Genomic DNA, 19,371 nt, shown 5'->3' on the forward strand with positions numbered 1-19,371 from the left:
CGGTCCTTGTTTTCCATGCAGTCTGTTTCCGTAACGTTTTACTGAATTCAAAATACTGCACATTTTGTTCTTTACTTGTAGTTAATTGTACACTTGGGTAAATAGTTGAATCATGGGAAATGCTGATATCCTTTGAGAATACTCTTTCTTAAGGTGTCATACGCATCTTCACAGGCTGTGTAATCTTCAAGGGCTCTCAAGACATTGATAGAAATATATATATAAGTATGCATATTCATGATTCTCTCACCTACTTTGCTCTTTTAGGGAAAAATATGCTAAGTTTTATTTGTTTCTTTTGTTTATTATATATGAACTGTTACATTTTTCCTTTAAATATTTTACATTAGGCCACCTTTAATTATATACTCAGATAGATTTAAAAATTTAATTGCCATATAATTAACTAAAAAACAATTTTAGTAAGGTGAAGAAACAATGGAGAAAGACCCAGTGTCTTTAAAGTTTAACTTATAAATTAGATTTTGGTAAGTTGCGTTTGTATTGTGAAAACTTCTGTTTACTTGTATTAGTTCATATTTAGTATATTGTATAGAAGTATATATATGTTACTTGATACTGCTATACATTGATTAGAAGCTATTAAAAATGTTTCAATGCTTTCATTCTCTTGTTTTACATTTTATAAGCTATGTGATACCCAAAAATAAACTACACAATTAAATTTCCAAAATTAAATTTTAAACTCAATTTTTTCAAATGTGTCCATAAATTATAAGTACTATGATTGACTTTCTTTGGGAAAATATTCTTGCATTACTGTTCTAAATGATGGATCAGAGAGTTAGAAAAGAACTCTACCTATACAACTTTCTAAGGTGTTGGGAAACTGACAACAGCCTTCCCTCATTACATTGGTCTTTTCTTCAATTTGTCTGGAACTAGCTCAAAATATGGAAATTTAACTTCAGGTAAAATTGTAATTTATTTTATTGAATTTAATCATATGCTTGCAGTTACTGAGTATAAGTCAATAATAAATATGGTATTCTCTTAAGATCACGTTTAGTGTTATAATGACATCTTGGTGATTCTTTTATTTTTATTATTATTGCGTAATAGTTTCAGAGGAGAACATAGAGAAATCAGTACATTGTGCAATTTAATAATTTATCAGATGAACACATAAACTAATGAATTTCACTTCACTTAATTTTCATCCCAAAGATGAAATTAAGTTAAAATTAAGTTAATATAATTGGTTAAATAATTACATTTTAAATTATTTATAATTATGTTGCCCCTATTATTTCTTCAAAACACAAAAGAAGGCAAATTAAAAACTAATCACATAAGTTTTGCCTAGGTATATATTGCACTATCTATTATCACTGATACACAACTCAACACTTATGCACCTGTTGCATGCAGTATATTCTTGTTCCTTTTATAAAATCTTTTAATGCAAATTTGATTTTATCAAAGCTAAGAGAAGATACACTATTCCAGCAAAGTAATACAATGAGTAATAGCAGCATATTCAGATTCCATGATGTAATAATATAAACATATTCACTATTTCTTACAATTGAAATATGTTAAGAAAATTAAATTATTAAAATTGATATAGAGATCAATATTTTATTACTTTTTTTCTTCTTCATTCTGAAAAATATACTTTCTTTCAGGTACAAATATAATATGTATGCTTAAGACAAATATAGAAAAAAGTGAATTCTATTCTAATCAGGGGATTAAAAGCTTATAAAATTAATTTAATCAAGTATTGAATAATTGAAATAGATTGATGTGGTGGAGATTTCATTAAATAAGAAGTATTGTAACTCAATTATAAGTGCTGGCTCTTATATTCTTTCCATGCCTTCTTCTGTGACATTCTCTGAACCATAGATGTGGGAACTTTAATATAGAGTATTCATTTGGGTAGGATTTCTCACACTCTGCTGGCTTTCACTTGTTCTACAGAGAGCCCTTTTTGATGAACTATATTTATCTGTGGATATAATGTTAAGATTTAGAATGTATTATGGAATTATTCTAGTGTAGCCAAATGGAAGTAGTATAATATTTTATAAATTCATGATTTCACAAGCTCCATGAAGCTGACTAGGTTTTCGGTATTGAGTATAATTTCATTCCTGTTGATTTGGTCTTAAGTCTTCTTAGACTTCTGATAGTTATTACCAATTTGTTTATGACACCATTGTACACTTATGACTATATTTGCCATGCTGGTTATTATTGTGTATCATAGATGTAACAGCTATGTTTCTTCCCTCCCTTGGCAGCTTGTAGAGAACATTTTGGTATTATAGAAGCTAGGCCAGAAGAAGGAAGCTTTCAAAACAGATGCAGCTAGTTCTGTGTCCCACGTGTGTGTTATCTTCATCAACAGTAGTTTACCTTTGGATTTTTAGAAGTAGTAAAGGGAAAAATAACAGCCTTTATATTTTTAAGAATCTTTTGGAATACCATAACCAAAGGGAGCTTTCTTATGCCTGGTACTGGCGCATGTGGAAACCATTGTCAGTCAAAGTGACATTATTTTATGTAGTTTTAAAAATTTTAGATAAATATAGAATAATATGACTTCTTGAGGCTTTATCAGAAAACCTTGGTAATATGATTTGACCCTCAGCCATTCTTCTTTATTGATCTACCTTTTCCCCCTTAGTCATATCTACATACTTGTTTTTCAAGACTCCTCCTCACATCTCCTTCATTCTGATATTTTCAAATAGAGAAATGTTGGTCAATCAAATCCACATTTATTTTTTATTGGACAGTCTGGTGATATCTCTGTTTGAATATAATAAATGCAATGTTCCTCTGCGTATACATTATACCCTTGTTTTTCCCTCCTCAGGATTTAAAAGAAGAATGGCTTCTGAGAATTGTTCAATTGTTACTGAGTTCATTCTTTTGGGATTGACTGATTGCACTGATCTGAAGATGGTGCTTTTTGCCTTATTCCTGGTGATTTATGCTGTTACCTTGGTAGGGAATCTGGGCATGATCATCTTAATCCGAATCACTCCCAAACTCCACACACCTATGTACTTTTTTCTCAGTTGCCTTTCATTTGTAGATGCCTGTTATTCATCAGTCATTGCACCAAAAATGTTGGTTAGTTTCTTGGTAGTTAGAGAAACCATCTCCTTCTCTGGCTGCATAGTGCAACATTTGTGTTTTGGAGTTCTTGTTACCACAGAAGGCTTCTTGCTCTCAGTGATGGCTTTTGACCGCTACATGGCCATTGCCTCCCCATTGTTATATACCGTGTCCATGTCTAAGGGAAAGTGCACCTTGCTGGTCATTGGATCTGTCATTGGTGGAACTATTAACTCTTTGACACACACCATAAGTTTGGGTAGGCTGTCTTTCTGTGGGCCTAATGTAGTGGGTCACTTCTTCTGTGACATCCCATCGCTGCTGATACTCTCATGTTCTGATACCTCCATGAATGAGTTTTTGCTCTTGATCTTCTCTGGAGTTATTGTCATTGGCACACTCTTGATTGTGGTCATATCCTACTTCTTCATCGCTGTGGCCATTTTGAGAATCCGCTCAGCTTCTGGACGAAAGAAAGCCTTCTCCACCTGTGCCTCTCACCTGACTGCTGTGACTATATTTTATGGCACCTTAAGTTTTAATTACATTCAACCAGGCTCCCAGTATTCTGTAGAACAAGAGAAGATTGTGTCTGTGTTCTATACACTGATAATTCCCATGTTAAACCCCATGATTTACAGTCTCAGGAACAAAGAAGTGAAAGAAGCTGCAAAAAGAGCCATAGAAATGAAATTCTCTTCATGCTAATTACACAGTAGAAAAATTTCTGCCACATTTATCATTTAGTCTTCACATTAACATTAATTCAGTTAATTCTATTTTTTCCGTTTAAAAATTATACTCTCAATACTTATTTTTGATATGAAGAAATGAGATTGAAAGTCAAAAAAATTAATGTGAAATTTCTTTCTAAAAGAAACTTAAATGCAGTGTGTTTGAAATACCGTCATTATTTTCATTATTTGAATTAATCAGTAACTAAATATTTAAATGTTTTAAAGTTTGAAAATTAAATAAATACCAGAGTGTTTATGTCATTTGGTGATAAATAACAACTTTTCTAATATAAAAGTAATTCTATATTTATGTTGATTTTGTTTTTAAAATGTATATTAATTTTTAAATATTGGTGAAATTTCTATTTATTAAGGTAATTAAAATGTGATATTATTCAACATATTATACAGGTATTTATTAATCTAATCTCCTTTCTCTTTAGACAAAAAATAATTAGCTACCAAATATAATAGCATAGAAGCAAATAATAATGCCTTATTTTCAGTTTTCTAATGAGAGATATATGTGGAATGAAAACTCTTTATAATAAGTATATTTAGGCATCCTTTTAATCCTTATTTATCTTTAACAATTGCTTTCATTTATGAATATAAACATACATTCAGAACTATTAAATATTTTGGTGGTGTAATATATATGTCAGTGTGTTATGAATTAGTTGCTTATATAATTACATAAAATCTAATTATTTAAAAGCACACATCATACTACAGATTTTTGAATAATATTACACTGGATTTTGTAAATTAAAATACATTGCATTATCTGTTACTTTCTACTTTTTAAACCACTAATAACATTAAATTCAGAGCTTGTCCTGGTGCTTGGTTCCATCAGATGCTGGATGAAGGCTCTATGATCATAGTTGGGGACCAAACTGATTATAAGAGAAGGCCAGTTCAGGCTCCCTCTCCCTCTCCACTATTGCTGGGAACCTTAACTGGAGTCATCCTTGTGAATTCTTGGAAATTTCCCTAAAACCATGTTTTCCACAATCCCACAGTAGCTCTTTCTATCAAAATCTCTCTTTCATTGCTCTGGGGACAGCGTGAGAGAGCAAGTAACTTTCAAAAAATGCAGGAAATTACAGAAACAGTGGGCTTCCTAGACAGTCACCCAGAATTTCTCTGCAATGTTGGGACATCCAACTTTTGCTTATATGACTAGAATATCTAACAGACCCTTTTCAGAAGCAGGGAAATTTGAAGGACTGTCCTACCCTGTCTTGGCAAAGTTCAGCAATTGCTTTTCTTTGTGTCCTGTTTGTCCACATTGAACAGCATGCTTGCTGTTCTCTATCTTTTGATATCTTCTTTTATTTCTTTAAAGATGTGTAGTTTTTATCATACAAGTGTTTCACTTGCTTTATTAAAGTTTGTCAAGATATTTCCTATTACTTGAGTTTTGTGAAAGGCATTATTGCCCTGGTTTGTATTCACAGTAATTGTTTGAGAGCTTCATACAATATGTTTTCATAAAGTTCAGATCCTCTGTCTGCTCCTACTAGATCCCTCCACTTCCTTCCTCACCCACTTTGTGTTTTCAGTTTCTAAGCCCTATTGCCCCTGCTGCCTATATAGTCTGGGGTGTGTAGACTTACATTTTAGTTTGTTGACCTACCAGGGACCACAGCATTGAAATGCAGAGCTTCTGGTTTTATTGGCAAGGATCTTAAGACAATAAACCATCTCAATTACATGGCGATATTATTTTTGTCAAAGAACTTACTAATTTTGTGTTATTTTAATGGATTTCCTTGATTTATGAGTGATAATTTCTAGGTAAGGTATTCCTTCATTATTTCATGTTCTTACTTATTAGTGTTTTTTTTTCAGTAGAATGCCAATAACTTTATTGGTTTCTTTGTGTATATATATATATACATATATATATGTATTGTGAATATATGTATATATATTGTGAATCTATATATATATATATTCCTTGAAACTTTAAGAATTCTGTACATTTTATTTTTTATATCCTTATTATGGTATTTATGATTACTTTTCTGCTTCGAATTTAGTAAGCTGTTTCTCAGCTATTTAAAAAGCTTTAGAATATATATATATATATATATATATATATATATATATATATATATACGAACCTTTTATTCCAAAAATTTAGAATACACACTATTCTTAAGTACAGAAGTAATAGGGATATATAGACAGAGTAAATTTTATAATTGTAAAAAATTAAAATATTATTTGGTTTTAAAAATTGTCTAATTTTTTAGTTTACATCCTGACCACAGTTTCCCCTCCCTCTTCTCCATGTCTGTTGCTCCCCCCTCACCTTTATACTCCCATCAACGCATCCTCCTTTTCTGTTCAGAAAGAAGCAGGCCTCATGTGTGCATCAGAAATCATAATACATCAAGTTGTAGTAAGACCTCCCCTTGAATTGAAGCTGGGCAAGGAAACCCAGTATAGAGAATACAGTCCCAAAAGTCAGCAAAAGACACAGAGACAGTCTCTGATCCCATTGTTAGGAGTCCCATAAGAAGACCAAGCTATGTAACTGTTAGATATATCCACAGGACCTATGACAGTATAAACAGGGTCCATGATGTTGTTACAATCTCTGTGAACTCATACGAGCTCAGGTTATTTGATTTCTGGGAGAGAAGAGCCATGGCGTCTGCCTGACTCTGCTTTCTTTCTCCCAGCACTCTGTTCTGTCTACTCCACCTATCTAAGCTGCTGTCCTATCAAAAGGCCAAGGCAATTTCTTTATTTGACTAATGAAAGTAACACATAGACAGAAGGCTTTCCTACTACTCTCAACAGAGAAATCTAAAACAGAAAAACACTTAAGGAAATGCTCAATATCCCTAGTCATCAGAGAAATGGAAATTAAAACAACTCTGAGATTTCACTTACACCTGTAAGAACGACCAAGATCAAAATTATTGATGAAAACTTATGCTGAACAGGTGGTGGGGTAAAGAGAACACACTTCCTTTGCTGGTGGGAGTGCAAGTTGCTATGGACTCTTTTGATAGCATATGGTGATTTCTCAGAATATTAGGAAACAACCTTTCTCAAGACTCGGTAATATCACTTTTGGGTATACATCCAAAGGATGTTCAATCATGCCACAAGGACTTGTGCTCAGCTATGTTCATAACAGCATTGTTTGTCAGAGCCAAAATTTGGAAACAACCTAAATGCCCCTTGACTGAGGAATGGATAAGGAAAATGTGATACATTAACACAATGGAGTACTACACAGCTGAAAAAAATAACAACATCTTGAATTTTGCAGGAAAATGGATGGAGCTAGAAAACATCATTTTGAATGAGGTATCCTAGACACAGAAAGACAATTATCACACGTACTCACTCATCAGAGGTTTTTAATCATAAAGCAAAAAAAAAACCAGCCTACAAATCACAATCCCAGAGAACTTAGACAACAATAGGACACTAAGAGAGTATACATAGATCTAATCTACATGGGAAGTTGAAAATGCCAAGATCTGAAATTGGGAACATGGAGTCCATGGGAGAGGGTTGAAGAGGAGGGGGAAGGAAGGAGGAGGAGCAGAGAAAAATGTAGAGCTCAATAAAAATCAATAAAATAAAAAAAGACGACAAAAAAGTTATAGGCAAATTCACAGGAATATGTTACCTATAAGGATAACATAAAACATAGCTATAGTAACTGAATTTATGCATAATCAGAATAAAATAGCATTGAAATCAGTAGAACAAAATACAAAGTCAAAATGTTGTACAAAAAGCAATTACAAACAACCTGACAGAGAAAAGACAAAAATCAAATTGTTATACACTTGAATGCTACCAAAATTTCATAGAGTGATCCATTACAAACCTTTAAAAATCATTCAGGACTTCATAGCTTGTCACTGAGACACTTTCACATGTAAGTTCAGGGCAGCACAATTGACAATATTAATAAATATCACCTGCCAAGAAGCTAATAAGTTGAATAAATAACGGCAAACTTACACAACCAAATCTCATTCATCCAAAAAGGAAAATGAAATTATTAAAGTTTGAGGGAAATTACTAGACTAGCTATTATATTATTGAAATTTCTCGACTAAGTTATATGAATATTGCTTTTTCTATCTTATATAAAATTATAGCCATTGATTTTATGTGTGTGTTTATATAAGTGTGAGTAGGCCTAGTAATTAGAAAGCAGGACCTGAGAAGAAAAGAGAGTGGTTTATGGAAAGGAGCTAAGGAAAGTAATAGTGTCTACAAGACCTTAACAAAACAATTACACCACTAGGGGTAGGGGAGGTGGGAAGATAGAGGAGGAACAAGGAAAGAAGATAAATCAAAGGGAATTGTGTATAAACATGCCTGAATGAAACTTGTTCTTTGTGTGCTAATTAAAATATATTAATGACAATAACACTAAATGTATTTCAAGTAAAACAGCAACGAGAATTCTTATAAACGTATTTTATGGAACCAGAATCACCCTAATACCAACAAATATTCTGCAAGAAAGTACACCTGCCTGCTAATATTTTTGGTGTTTATAGAAAGCTAATGGTCCTACTGACATGCACATACTAGCAGCTCTCAGATGATTCAGTGGGTTTAGAAAAACATACATTTCTCTCTGAAAGAAAGTGGCTGGGTATGAAAACAGTTAGGACGGATTGAGTTGGGGTACATTTGAACTCAAAATATTATATGATTATATTAAAATATACATATAGGTAGAATTATACAGATTAAACAGCTTATATTTAGGGATATACAGGTATACACATATATATGCATGTAATAGCAATCTATGAAGAAAAATGGCAATGGATTTTAAGGAAACTGTAAAGATTTATATGGGAGAGTGTGAGGGAAGAAAGAGAATAATGAAATGTTGTGAGAAAATTATAATCTCTAAAATAAAATAAATTTTCTAACCATAAAGGTTTAAAAAGAAAATATCATTAAAACATGAACACAAAAGATTTAACAACATTTTAAATGAGATCACAAGGCTTAGTAACCATAAGTGTAGCCCTCTTAGTGGGATATAAAGATATTCTCATTGAAATGAGGAGACTCATTTAGACTCATAGAAGATGTGCCGGGTGGTACAACCACTGTGGATATACAGAAGAGAGAATATTAAATATTATATTTAAAAAACACACCATAAGTGAACACTCCTCTTTTGAGTACACGTCCATGAAAATGATGTCAGTCTCAAAAATAATAATCTAATAAAGATAGCTCCTTCTATATTAACTTCAGCAATGCACATCTATACACTTGCATAATGAATTATTATTCAACTTTCAAATAGAAAGTAGAAACTTCAACTTGTAATAATTATACTATAGAAAATCTGCAAATGAAAATAAGATACAGAACAGAAATACTACAGGATGCATATGGAAATTCAGTTCAAAATAATAACACAAAGGTTACTAGAATTGGAGGCAGACAGAGAAGAAAATGCAAAGCATGGTGCAGAGTGTATTGTATAGTGAACATTCTAAAGAGCTAAGATACAGCTTAAATTTTATATATAACAGAATACTAAAATTTCACAAAAAGATTTTTTGCACAACGATGGAAGCAAAATGGCATGAACTGAATGGGCCATGTTATGAATATTTGTGTGTATATATGCATAATTATATGTATGCAATAGCAATTAGTTTAAAAGAGGCAATGAATTTGAAGGAGAGTCAGGAGAATTACATGCATGGCTTTTTAAGAGAGAATGGGAAATCTCAAAAATGTTAAAATCCTTCTAAAAATAATGGATAGAAAAAGAAATAAATGAAAATGTGTGATGATATAACATATTAAGGATGTAAGAAATATCTAAGTTATCTTGGTGTAATGATTAAACAAAAGAATACTGTAAAAATAGAACTTGTGTTTTTATAATTTATTATGATACATAGTACTGAATATTAAATATTAATCTTAAATTGAATCTTGACTACCCTGTAGAAGGCACTTTTTACCTCCTTGTTCCTTAAACTGTAGATCAAGGGGTTAATCATGGGGATCACTAAAGTATAAAACACAGAAGCTATTTTATCATTTTCTAAGGAGTGGGTAGATTGAGGCTGCAAGTACATAAAGAACAGAGTCCCGTAGAATACCACAACCACTGTCAGATGGGAACCACAGGTAGAAAAAGCCTTTTTCCTGCCTTCTGCAGAATGCATTCGACATATGGCTATCAGAATCAGAATGTAAGATCCAAGGACTACCAGAAGAGAGGAGATCAAGTTTAATGCTGAAAATAAAATGATCAACAATTGTATTTCTTGAGAATTTGAGCACAGCATAGGTAGCAAGAAAACATCATCACAATAGAAATGGTTGATGACGTTAGAGCCACAGAAGTGGAGTGTGAAAATCTTACTAGTGAACAGTAGAGCCTGGAAGATGCTGTAGAGGTATGGTATGCCCACAAGCACATGGCAAAGTCTCTGAGACATGATCACGTTATACATCAGAGGGTTGCAGATGGCCACATAGCGGTCATATGCCATGGCAGACAAAATAAAGAATTCACTGATGATAAACGTAAGGAAGAATGACAACTGTATGGCACATGCATAGAAAGAAATAGCTTTGTGATCCACAAGGAAATCCACCAGCATCTTGGGGCAGATGACCGTGGAATTCCCAAGATCAATGAAAGCCAGGTGTCTGATGAAAAAGTACATAGGTGTGTGTAGGTGAGAGTCCAGCTTTGTCAGAATTATCATGCCCAGGTTTCCCACCACGGTTATAGCATAAATGATGAAGAAGACTCCAAACAAGGGTAGTTGAAGCTCAGAGCTTTTTGTGATTCCCATCAGGATGAACTCAGGTAGAGAGGTTGTATTCTTTTGCTCCATTTCATCCAATTATATCCTTGGGAAGAAGCAAGCATTGTTTTTAACTTTTATTGAATTATAATGGTAGGATGAGTGGCTATTTTTTAAATACTTGTTCACAAACAAAATTTGCACATGATCTTTTAAATAAATTTATATACCATTCTACTTTGCAAATGAGTTTTTTCAGAAGATATATGCTGCTGTATAAAATTTCCATATCATTATATTTCAGTCATATATATATATATATGTAAAACATGGATACTAATATGCAAATGTTACTTTATATAAAGTGCTTGGGTCTTTAAATGAATCTGCATTTTGTCTGATTTGTATATGGAATTTTGTTTATCTTTGAAGATAGGGAAATTAAAAGGATAAAGCTAAATTTTGACTATTATAGTTACTTAAATTTTTCCAAGTTTGGGGAGACATATTATACCATAAATACATAATTTTATATCTTTATAACTATTCCCAAATAAGTGTGTAATCATTTTAATATTCTATGACAACTTCTCATGATATTCAGGGTGAACTGGTGAATGAAACTGCACTATTTTCTGGAATTTCATAATGATGAATTGCGAGAACACTTATCATTCAATAATAACTTCTAGTCTATAAGCACAATATATGGAATTGTGCTTGATACTGTATAAGTAATATATCTTATTAATAAATATGGTGTGTGTGTGCTTCACTACAATGTATATATTGGTTGCTTGTGTTTCAACTTGCACTTATGATTTGATATTTGCTTATTTCAACAGAATGGTCACTTACTTTAAGCTTTCAGATACAATGCTTGGTTTCATTCCTGTAAAGTATTAGTATTCAAAATTTTTCTTTGTACGTTTTTGCATAATTATTTTATGATGCCATTTAGAAAAAAAGACATATTTGCTTAACATTTTGTACATGTTAAAGGATCCATTTGGAAATGTACTCATTTCAGTAGGAAACTTTTATCCTGTATAAGTTTCTTGTTTTATTATTTAGGGTGTGGATTTATAGCTATTCTTAAATAAAGTCACTTTATTAAATCTAAAATTAGCATTTTGTTCTTTATCATTATATAGGATTCACACCAAAATTTAATCTTTCTTTATGTGTAAACCTAATATAATGTGCCATTCTATTTTGCTTCTGAAAATAAACTTACGTGTGAGACCAGTGATGAATTATTGGTATATCTCACAGTGTTCCTCATAAATATAGTACATCTGGAATACCTGCTCAAATGATAAAATTTAATGTCATAAGGCTACAAAGCAACTACAGGAAACACAAGTTAATGCAGTGTTTTGTCATGTAGTTCAAGGAATCAAAGAATGTCAATAGCCAGAGACCAGGCATGTTATGAACATACCTGTCTGCTACAGTCTATACCAAACAATAAATTGCTTACCTTTGACAAAGGGAAATTTCTCATATTCTAAATCTGTTGTACTTTCTTTTTCAGTCGCAAAATTTATGCTCTTGTTTGTTCTCTCTGATATTCCCTGGAGAAATATCATAAATTTGTTCAAATGATCAGATCTGAATCATTTTAGAGTCCTAAGAATTTGTTGTGTCTTTCTAATTGTCTGTAACACACTGTGTACTCTCCAAGGGGACTGTGGAGGAGACAAACAATGTGAACATTCTGTGTGAATTCCACAGGGACTAGAATAACTTAAATATACTGTATCCATTTATTTAAGGACAGCTAATTATTAAAGTTATCATGGGAAATAATTTGAAATGTGCTTTAACTCTGTAGAAGTGGAACAATTTCAAAAGCATGATATAATTATGCATGCATTATTGCTGCCACATAAGATGACTTTCATTTAGACTATTACTCAGGAAAACATATGAGAGACATTAGCCTTATCCTTCAACCTACATTTGTGAGTTAGATATTACAATTCCCGAGCATCCAGCTATGTCCTTCTGAAATCCACATTATAACAGCTAAAATATTTAAAGTGCGGCTTTTGTGTTGAGTTTGAGACCCATGTCTATCTTTGCATATGAGAAATCTTTGTAAACCATTGCACTGCATTAACTGTTTCAATGAGTACCCAACTATTGGGCATCCTGAATAAAGACATGGGTCCTTTAGGATAATAGACAGTGTCATGATATCAATATTAACTCTGATAAGACTTTCATGTGCTTAAGAATTGAGGTACATTTACATATAATGGAACATAAAACATACAAATTGATTTGTTAAAAAAACTCTATCCTATTTGATCTTACTGTGAAAAACCTTAATCAATATACAAAATATTTTAAACATCAAAGAAAATCTCCTTCATGTCCTATTTCAGATCCATTTATTGCAAACTTATTTCATCCTTTAATTTCCAAATATTTTCCTAGATTCAGGTACTGATCAACTTTATATATGTAGTAATAATATTTTATATTAGTAGTGAAAATAAAATATATACCTATTTTTTCAATAGTGTGCTTAATGTTAAAATTACTCCTTTTTAAATTTTGCTTTAGGATACTATTGAACAAATTACTGCAATATTTTACTTTTTCTATTTTGTTGAAAAATAAGATTCTCTTCTTATACAATATATACTCATCACAGTTTCCCTTTCCATGACTTATCCCAATTCCTCCCCACCTTATAAAGTTACACTTCCTTTCTGTCTCTCATAAAATAACATGCCTCTAAGAGGAAACAACAAAATACAACAATATAAAACATAAGTTAAAAACATTACAATGAAGTTGGACAAGGCAAACCAATAGAGGGAAAAGAGCTCAAGAGAACGCACAAGAATCGCGAACTCACTTGTTGACACACTCAGGAGTTCCATTAAAAACACAACACTAAAAGCCATAACATCTACACAAAGGGTCTGTAGATCTCCTCAGGCCCTGTGCTTACTGCTTCAGTCTCTGTGCGTTGATATGAGCTGTGCTTAGTTAATTTAGACGGCCATGTTCTTCTGATGACCTCTATCTTCCCTGACTCTTATGCTATTCTTTTTCCTCTTCTGCAAGGTTCCCTCAGCTCTGAAGGAGGTATTTTATAAAAGAATAATCCCATTTAGAGCTAAGAATTCCAAGCGCTCTCTCTCTCTCTCTCTCTCTCTCTCTCTCTCTCTCTCTCTCTCTCTCTCTCTTTCTCCTGTCTCTCTCTCTGTACTGTATATGTGGGGATATCCATATTTATTCCTTCTGCTGCAGGTGGAACTGATCTAGGATTATAGCAGAACAGAACATCATTAGGAGTCACTTTATCATGACTTTTCTTTGTAATATTAGTTTGGTTTTAACTTTTAGGTCTCTGGGCTCTCTAGTCTCAGGTTCTTGGACACCCAAACAGCATTGAGTATGGGCTTCATTTCCTGGAGTGGGTCTTAAGTCAAATTTCTTATCGGTTAGTTATTCCCACAAGGTTTGTGCTGCTGTGGCTTAGCATATCTTTCAGGCAGGACAGCATTGTAGATCAAAGGGCTTGTGGCTGAGTTAGATATGTTTCTCACTGATAGCCTGCAGAGTACCTTCCCATGACAAAAGTTCTAGAATAGAGGGGTGAAGGTTCTATGTAAGCACCAGCTTGACCTCTCTATGTTCAATAAGTTGTGTGGGTGTTGTCTTCAGCAATGGGATTTGCTGTCAGTTTGTGAAGTGCAACCTACTGTCTTTGCAACAACATAGGTCATTTTTAGTTTTCTGTGGGGCCCCTTTGGCCAGCAACTCAATTGGATGTAACCCAGTTCTGGTACTGGAAGCTTCATTTGGTGACAAGCGTTGGCCAGTTGGGACTATGTCTCCCCAGTTACTTGAAGATTTCATTAAGCTCTCCCCACATTCCCCTTCCCTTCCCACCTGGTTCTCCCATTCCAGTCTTCCACTCTGAGTCCTTCCATAAAATTTATTCTATTCCCGCCTCCTTTAAGACTACTTCCATACAGACATAGTATTTTTTTGTGTTTTTTCTTCTGTTTTGTTTTTGAGACAGGGTTTCTCTGTAGCTTTGGAGCCTGCCCTGGAACTAGTTCTTGTAGACCAGGCTGGCCTCGAACTCAGAGAGATCTTCCTGCCTTTGCCTCCTGAGAGCAGGAATTAAAGGCATGTGCTACTTCAGCCCAGACATAGGATTTTTTTCGTAAAGTGAAATAGTGGCACTTATATCTTGACAATAATTAATAGCTCTCCATTTGAGCTCAAGGCCAACTCAGCCAGAAATAATGACTGTAATCACAGCTAATTAGCTTTGGTTAGTGAGATCACAGATCTTAGAGGAAACCAATGATTCTTTATTACTTTCAAAAATGGTAATGGGAGTCAGGTGCTGAACATCTTTAACTGCAGTTTTGGTGAGAAAGAGGCATATGGATTTCAGTGAGTTCAAGACAAGTCTGGTGTTTGGAGAGAGTTACAGGCAGCCAGGGCCACCCCAACCATAACATAATAAAATAAAATAAAAATAAGATGTATACAAGCAGCATCTAATTTCCATTTTAGTTCTATTATTTAGTTATTTATTTGGTCACTAATGAAAATTAAACTATTACTTATACTTAGTCATTTCTTTATCAAACTTATGAAGCATCTTAAAAAATTTGACAAATTTCAATTAAAATGCCATTTTCCATAGTAATTTATTTAGAACAATTAACAGTGGTTGAAAACATTCAAAACAATAGATAATATAGGTTGGGTGATTTTCTTTGCTTGCTATTAAACTAGAGACACACATAGAAAAGAAAATACCAATAATACAGTTTGCAAGATTCATTTATGTATAGCATTAAGAAGAGTTATTACACACTTTCCAGAACTTTTGTAGGGCACATTTTACATCTTTGTTTCTTAGACTATAGATCAGAGGATTCAACATGGGAATCACCATAGTATAAAAGATAGATGCTACCTTATCAGTATCAAAAGAGTGACTTGACTTGGGCTGCACATACATAAATATCAAAGTCCCATAGAAAACAACAACCACTGTCAAGTGAGACCCACAGGTAGACAACGCTTTCTGTCTTCCTTCAGCTGAATTCATCCTAAAAATGGCTATAAGAATGAGTAGGTAAGAGAAGAGGAGGACCACTAGAGAGGAAACCAAATTAAACCCTGCTGAAATAAGAATTATAATTTCAATTTCATGTGTATTTGAGCAGAGCAGTGAAATTAGAGGGAGACTGTCGCAGAAATGACTAATGATTCTGTAGCCACAAAAAGGTAAAGCAAAAATTTTTATAGTGATTAGAAGAGAAATAATGACACTGTAGAGATAAGGAACGGCCACCAGTACCCAGCACACCCTTTGTGACATGATGACAGTGTAAAGAAGAGGCTTACAGATGGCCACATAGCGGTCATAGGACATTGCAGACAGAACAAAAAGTTCACAAATGATGAACACAAGAAAGAAAGTTAGCTGTGTTGCACAAAGATGATTACTGATTGTATTTTGATCCACAACAAAATTCACTAGCATTTTTGGTCCAATAGCTGAGGAATAACCAAGATCTGTGATAGAGAGGTGTCTGAGAAAAAAGTACATGGGGGTTTGCAACCGTGAGTCCACCATGGTCAGGATGATCATGCCCATGTTGCCCATCAGTGAGATCAAGTAGATGATGAGGAAGAGTCCAAACAATGGGGCCTGCAGCTCAGGACGGTCAGTGATGCCCATCAGGATGAACTCCGTCACCACTGTGAGGTTTTGTTTTTCCATCTTGGATTGTAGCAAACTCTGTTCTGGATTGATACATCAGTTCATCCAATAACTTTCCTGCATTATCTCCTGGGAGAATTTGTAACATGCAAAACAAATGTAAATTAGATACCTGCGCACTTCACAATTATGCTATTTGCAAAGGAAAGTATTTTTACTAATAAAAATTATAATCACGTAGAAATTATTATGTAAAGCAAAACATTGTGAAGCCTTTATCCCAGAATGTCTTGTATCCTGGATACACTGGATAAATGTTGAATGGTGTCTGGCTGAATATGGAAGCAGAGCAGTGGCTGAGTGATAGGTCAGCAATTAGGGGTAACTGGTCCAGGTTTTCCTCACAGCACCCATATGGCACTTCTGTGTACACACATACATAATGTGTAGAATGTTTATACATCAGTATTTTCAGTGCTATCCCTTAAGTTATAGTTCTAATAAAGGGTTATTGTGACAAAATGCTGGTTCCTGAAGCTCATTATACTTATAGATATATAAACAACAGTCCTTGCCAGAGGAAGAAGGTATATGCTACCTACAAACTAGAGTTCATTTTAAAGATATTGTGAGTATCAACATCACCTTAAGAGACAAATAAGCAATACACAGAAATAATAATTTTATATAATAATGGTATAGAAAAGTCTCTAAGTTAACTGTGAGAAAAGTCAAAGCATACACCTTTTATTATTGTAAACATACAGCTCATTAATCAACTTGCAAATACACTGATTAAAATATGCTTTTGATATTGAGACCTCCTTATCTCTTACCAGTCTCAAGTCATATTTCTTTTGTGTATGAGAATACAGAAATTTAAATCATATTAAATTATCAGACAGGTACAGTAAATATCATAAGGCATAAATTCATTCTTGTTATTCATCTTTTTCTACACTAATTAAGTACAATAAGGCAGATTGTGTTTGTCAATAAAATTACCTGTTTATCAAATAATGAAAGATATTCTTTCTGAGTTCTATTCAAAGAAAAATAATTATCCTTATTCTATTATCATTTTCACTTATTATTGTTTTAAAGTTTATTCTGGAGCTAGTCAGGTTCTACAGAGGATGGACGCTCATTCTTGACATTGTATCACTGAAACATGTCTGACTACCTCATACATGTGTTTGCCTAATCATGCTTTTTATGATGGAGCATAAAATGCCCATTTTGATTTTTAAAAAATGTGCAAGAATTGCATCTGTACATCCACTTACACAATAAAATTCTGGATTATTTATCAAAAGATCAAAAATAAAATCTGAGGAAATCCAATGTCGAAATATTTACATTCAGAAGAAAGCTTGAATCTATGCAGCTGTATAATTATGCCATTGAAAATACTAACAAGGTATCTTTTAAGCTGTAATTCATTTGGTCTGGTTCTTTGCTGTTAGAGACAAAGTGCTTAGGTAAAACTTAATAATTGAAAGGAATATTATGATTTTTAAGATTATTATGGACATGTATCTTTGCTGATTCACACTATAACTTTAAATTATAAATGTAACAAAACACAGGGAGCTATTTATACGCAAGTATTACAGAGTGATAGAAAGCATTGCATGCACCATTGAAAGAATCATGAATGGATCTAGCATTAGACCTCACAGAAACATTCTTCTTATTACCTGCAATGACATCTATGAAGCTTCTATCTGGCTCTGGCATGTTATCCTAACACTACTTGGAACAATATGAGTTTATTTATTTTAATCTTTGGAGACTTGATGAAATTTTCTAAGGAAATACCAAGCAATTAGTTTCTTGTCCCTAAAGTATTGAGAGTTTGACAATGCTCGTTTTGCTCAATAATTGTCAATTAGGAACATTAATTACAGGTGAATCGTTGAAAGTTCTTCAGCAAATAGGATTCAAAGTAACTCTCTCCTTATGTGTCTCTCTACCTCTCTGAGTCTCTGTCTCTATGTCCACGTTTTTATATGTGCGTCATATGGAGTCTAAGAAATTTCTCAGGATGATTGTAAAGTACAAGTGTGTCCAGTCTTAGACTGACGGCTTGACAACCTTGATGATCACAGTTTCATGGCAAGTCAAGAGGTTCCACAGTAATCATGTGTGGGTGTGCATATGTGGATGTGTATTTGCGTGTGTGTGTGTGTGCCAGGAGCCATGTAACTTCTTTTGAGGACAAGGCCTGAGAATAGCATGAACAAGTTCTCCTTGTGGCAAAGATGGGGAGATTTTAACCTATTTTGGCAAGGCTGATGGATAGTTTACTCTATAATTCTGGTAATGACCACAGGAGCATATATGCTACCTGCTCTCCTTGCTTTCCTTACACATATCATATTGCTGGCTGCCTATAGTTTCACTTTCTTATGGTCATATATGAGGTTGCTGCTGAGTTAGGAAAACTTTCCCCTAATAATCCTCCTCTGGGTGAGCCAGAGAGCACGTTGGTGAAAGTATACAGTGAATATGATTCAGCCCCTAAAGATTTTCATGTTTCAGATGTGAACATAAATTCAGCCTTCTCAAGAACAGAAGACTGCCTTTCTCATGTCTTTTGACTATCCTGAAAGAGTCACAGTAGTTCGTGACATTACGCATCTGCACAACTGCTTTGGAGAGAATGGTTTTAATCTCAAGAGTCTAGGAGAAATACTAATAGTAGACGGTATCAAGAGTTAATGGAAACAGTCTAGGAACAGGGAATGAAGCAGAATCATAGAAACCCACAATGCTCTCATTTCTAATAGCAGTGTCAATACTGTAGGAAGCTAAGAGGAAGGGGATATGAGGACAAGGAATAAACATTGCCAACTATTACGAGAAGCTTTTACATTATATAATTTACAGGATAATTGAAAAAAACCTGACATATTCCCCATAGAATTTAGAGTAATATAAAATGAAGAGTGGATTGATTCAGCCTTGGCTGATGAGCTGATTGTGAAAATTGACTCCACCAGAGGTAAAGATTAACTATTAGAGGTGAAAA

General features: G+C 33.6%; 3 protein-coding genes across 3 annotated transcripts; 1 reads left to right on the forward strand and 2 right to left on the reverse strand.

Moving 5' to 3' along the window:
* Nucleotides 1-2,862: 2,862 nt before the first annotated feature.
* LOC125406794 (olfactory receptor 5J3) lies at nucleotides 2,863-3,801 on the forward strand. The gene has a single exon (XM_048443929.3). The coding sequence runs from the start codon at nucleotides 2,863-2,865 to the stop codon at nucleotides 3,799-3,801; it is 939 nt and encodes a 312-aa protein (XP_048299886.3).
* A 3,510-nt stretch (nucleotides 3,802-7,311) lies between these two features.
* Nucleotides 7,312-10,711, reverse strand: LOC148121724 (olfactory receptor 8K5-like). Its single transcript, XM_087907548.1, has 2 exons — nucleotides 9,804-10,711; nucleotides 7,312-7,375 (listed from the first exon to the last, which is right to left on the reverse strand). The coding sequence occupies exons 1-2, from the start codon at nucleotides 10,709-10,711 to the stop codon at nucleotides 7,312-7,314; spliced, it is 972 nt and encodes a 323-aa protein (XP_087763674.1).
* A 4,750-nt stretch (nucleotides 10,712-15,461) lies between these two features.
* LOC125406948 (olfactory receptor 8K3-like) lies at nucleotides 15,462-16,397 on the reverse strand. Its single transcript, XM_048444145.3, has one exon. It carries the CDS (start codon nucleotides 16,395-16,397, stop codon nucleotides 15,462-15,464), a length of 936 nt encoding a protein of 311 aa, XP_048300102.3.
* Between the last annotated feature and the right edge of the window lie 2,974 nt (nucleotides 16,398-19,371).

Source organism: Myodes glareolus, chromosome 6 (assembly GCF_982192425.1).
Source record: "Myodes glareolus chromosome 6, mMyoGla1.1, whole genome shotgun sequence".
In the NCBI taxonomy this organism is placed as follows: Eukaryota; Metazoa; Chordata; class Mammalia; order Rodentia; family Cricetidae; genus Myodes; species Myodes glareolus.

Coding starts and splice junctions, on each gene's coding strand:
- LOC125406794 (XM_048443929.3), top strand. CDS start 2,863: ATGGCTTCTGAGAATTGTTCAATTGTTACTGAGTTCATTCTTTTGGGA.
- LOC148121724 (XM_087907548.1), bottom strand. CDS start 10,711: ATGGAGCAAAAGAATACAACCTCTCTACCTGAGTTCATCCTGATGGGA. Junction 7,376..9,803: donor GTAAAAAGTGCCTTCTACAG/GGTAGTCAAGAT, acceptor CCCCTCCTCTTC/AACCCTCTCCCATGGACTCC.
- LOC125406948 (XM_048444145.3), bottom strand. CDS start 16,397: ATGGAAAAACAAAACCTCACAGTGGTGACGGAGTTCATCCTGATGGGC.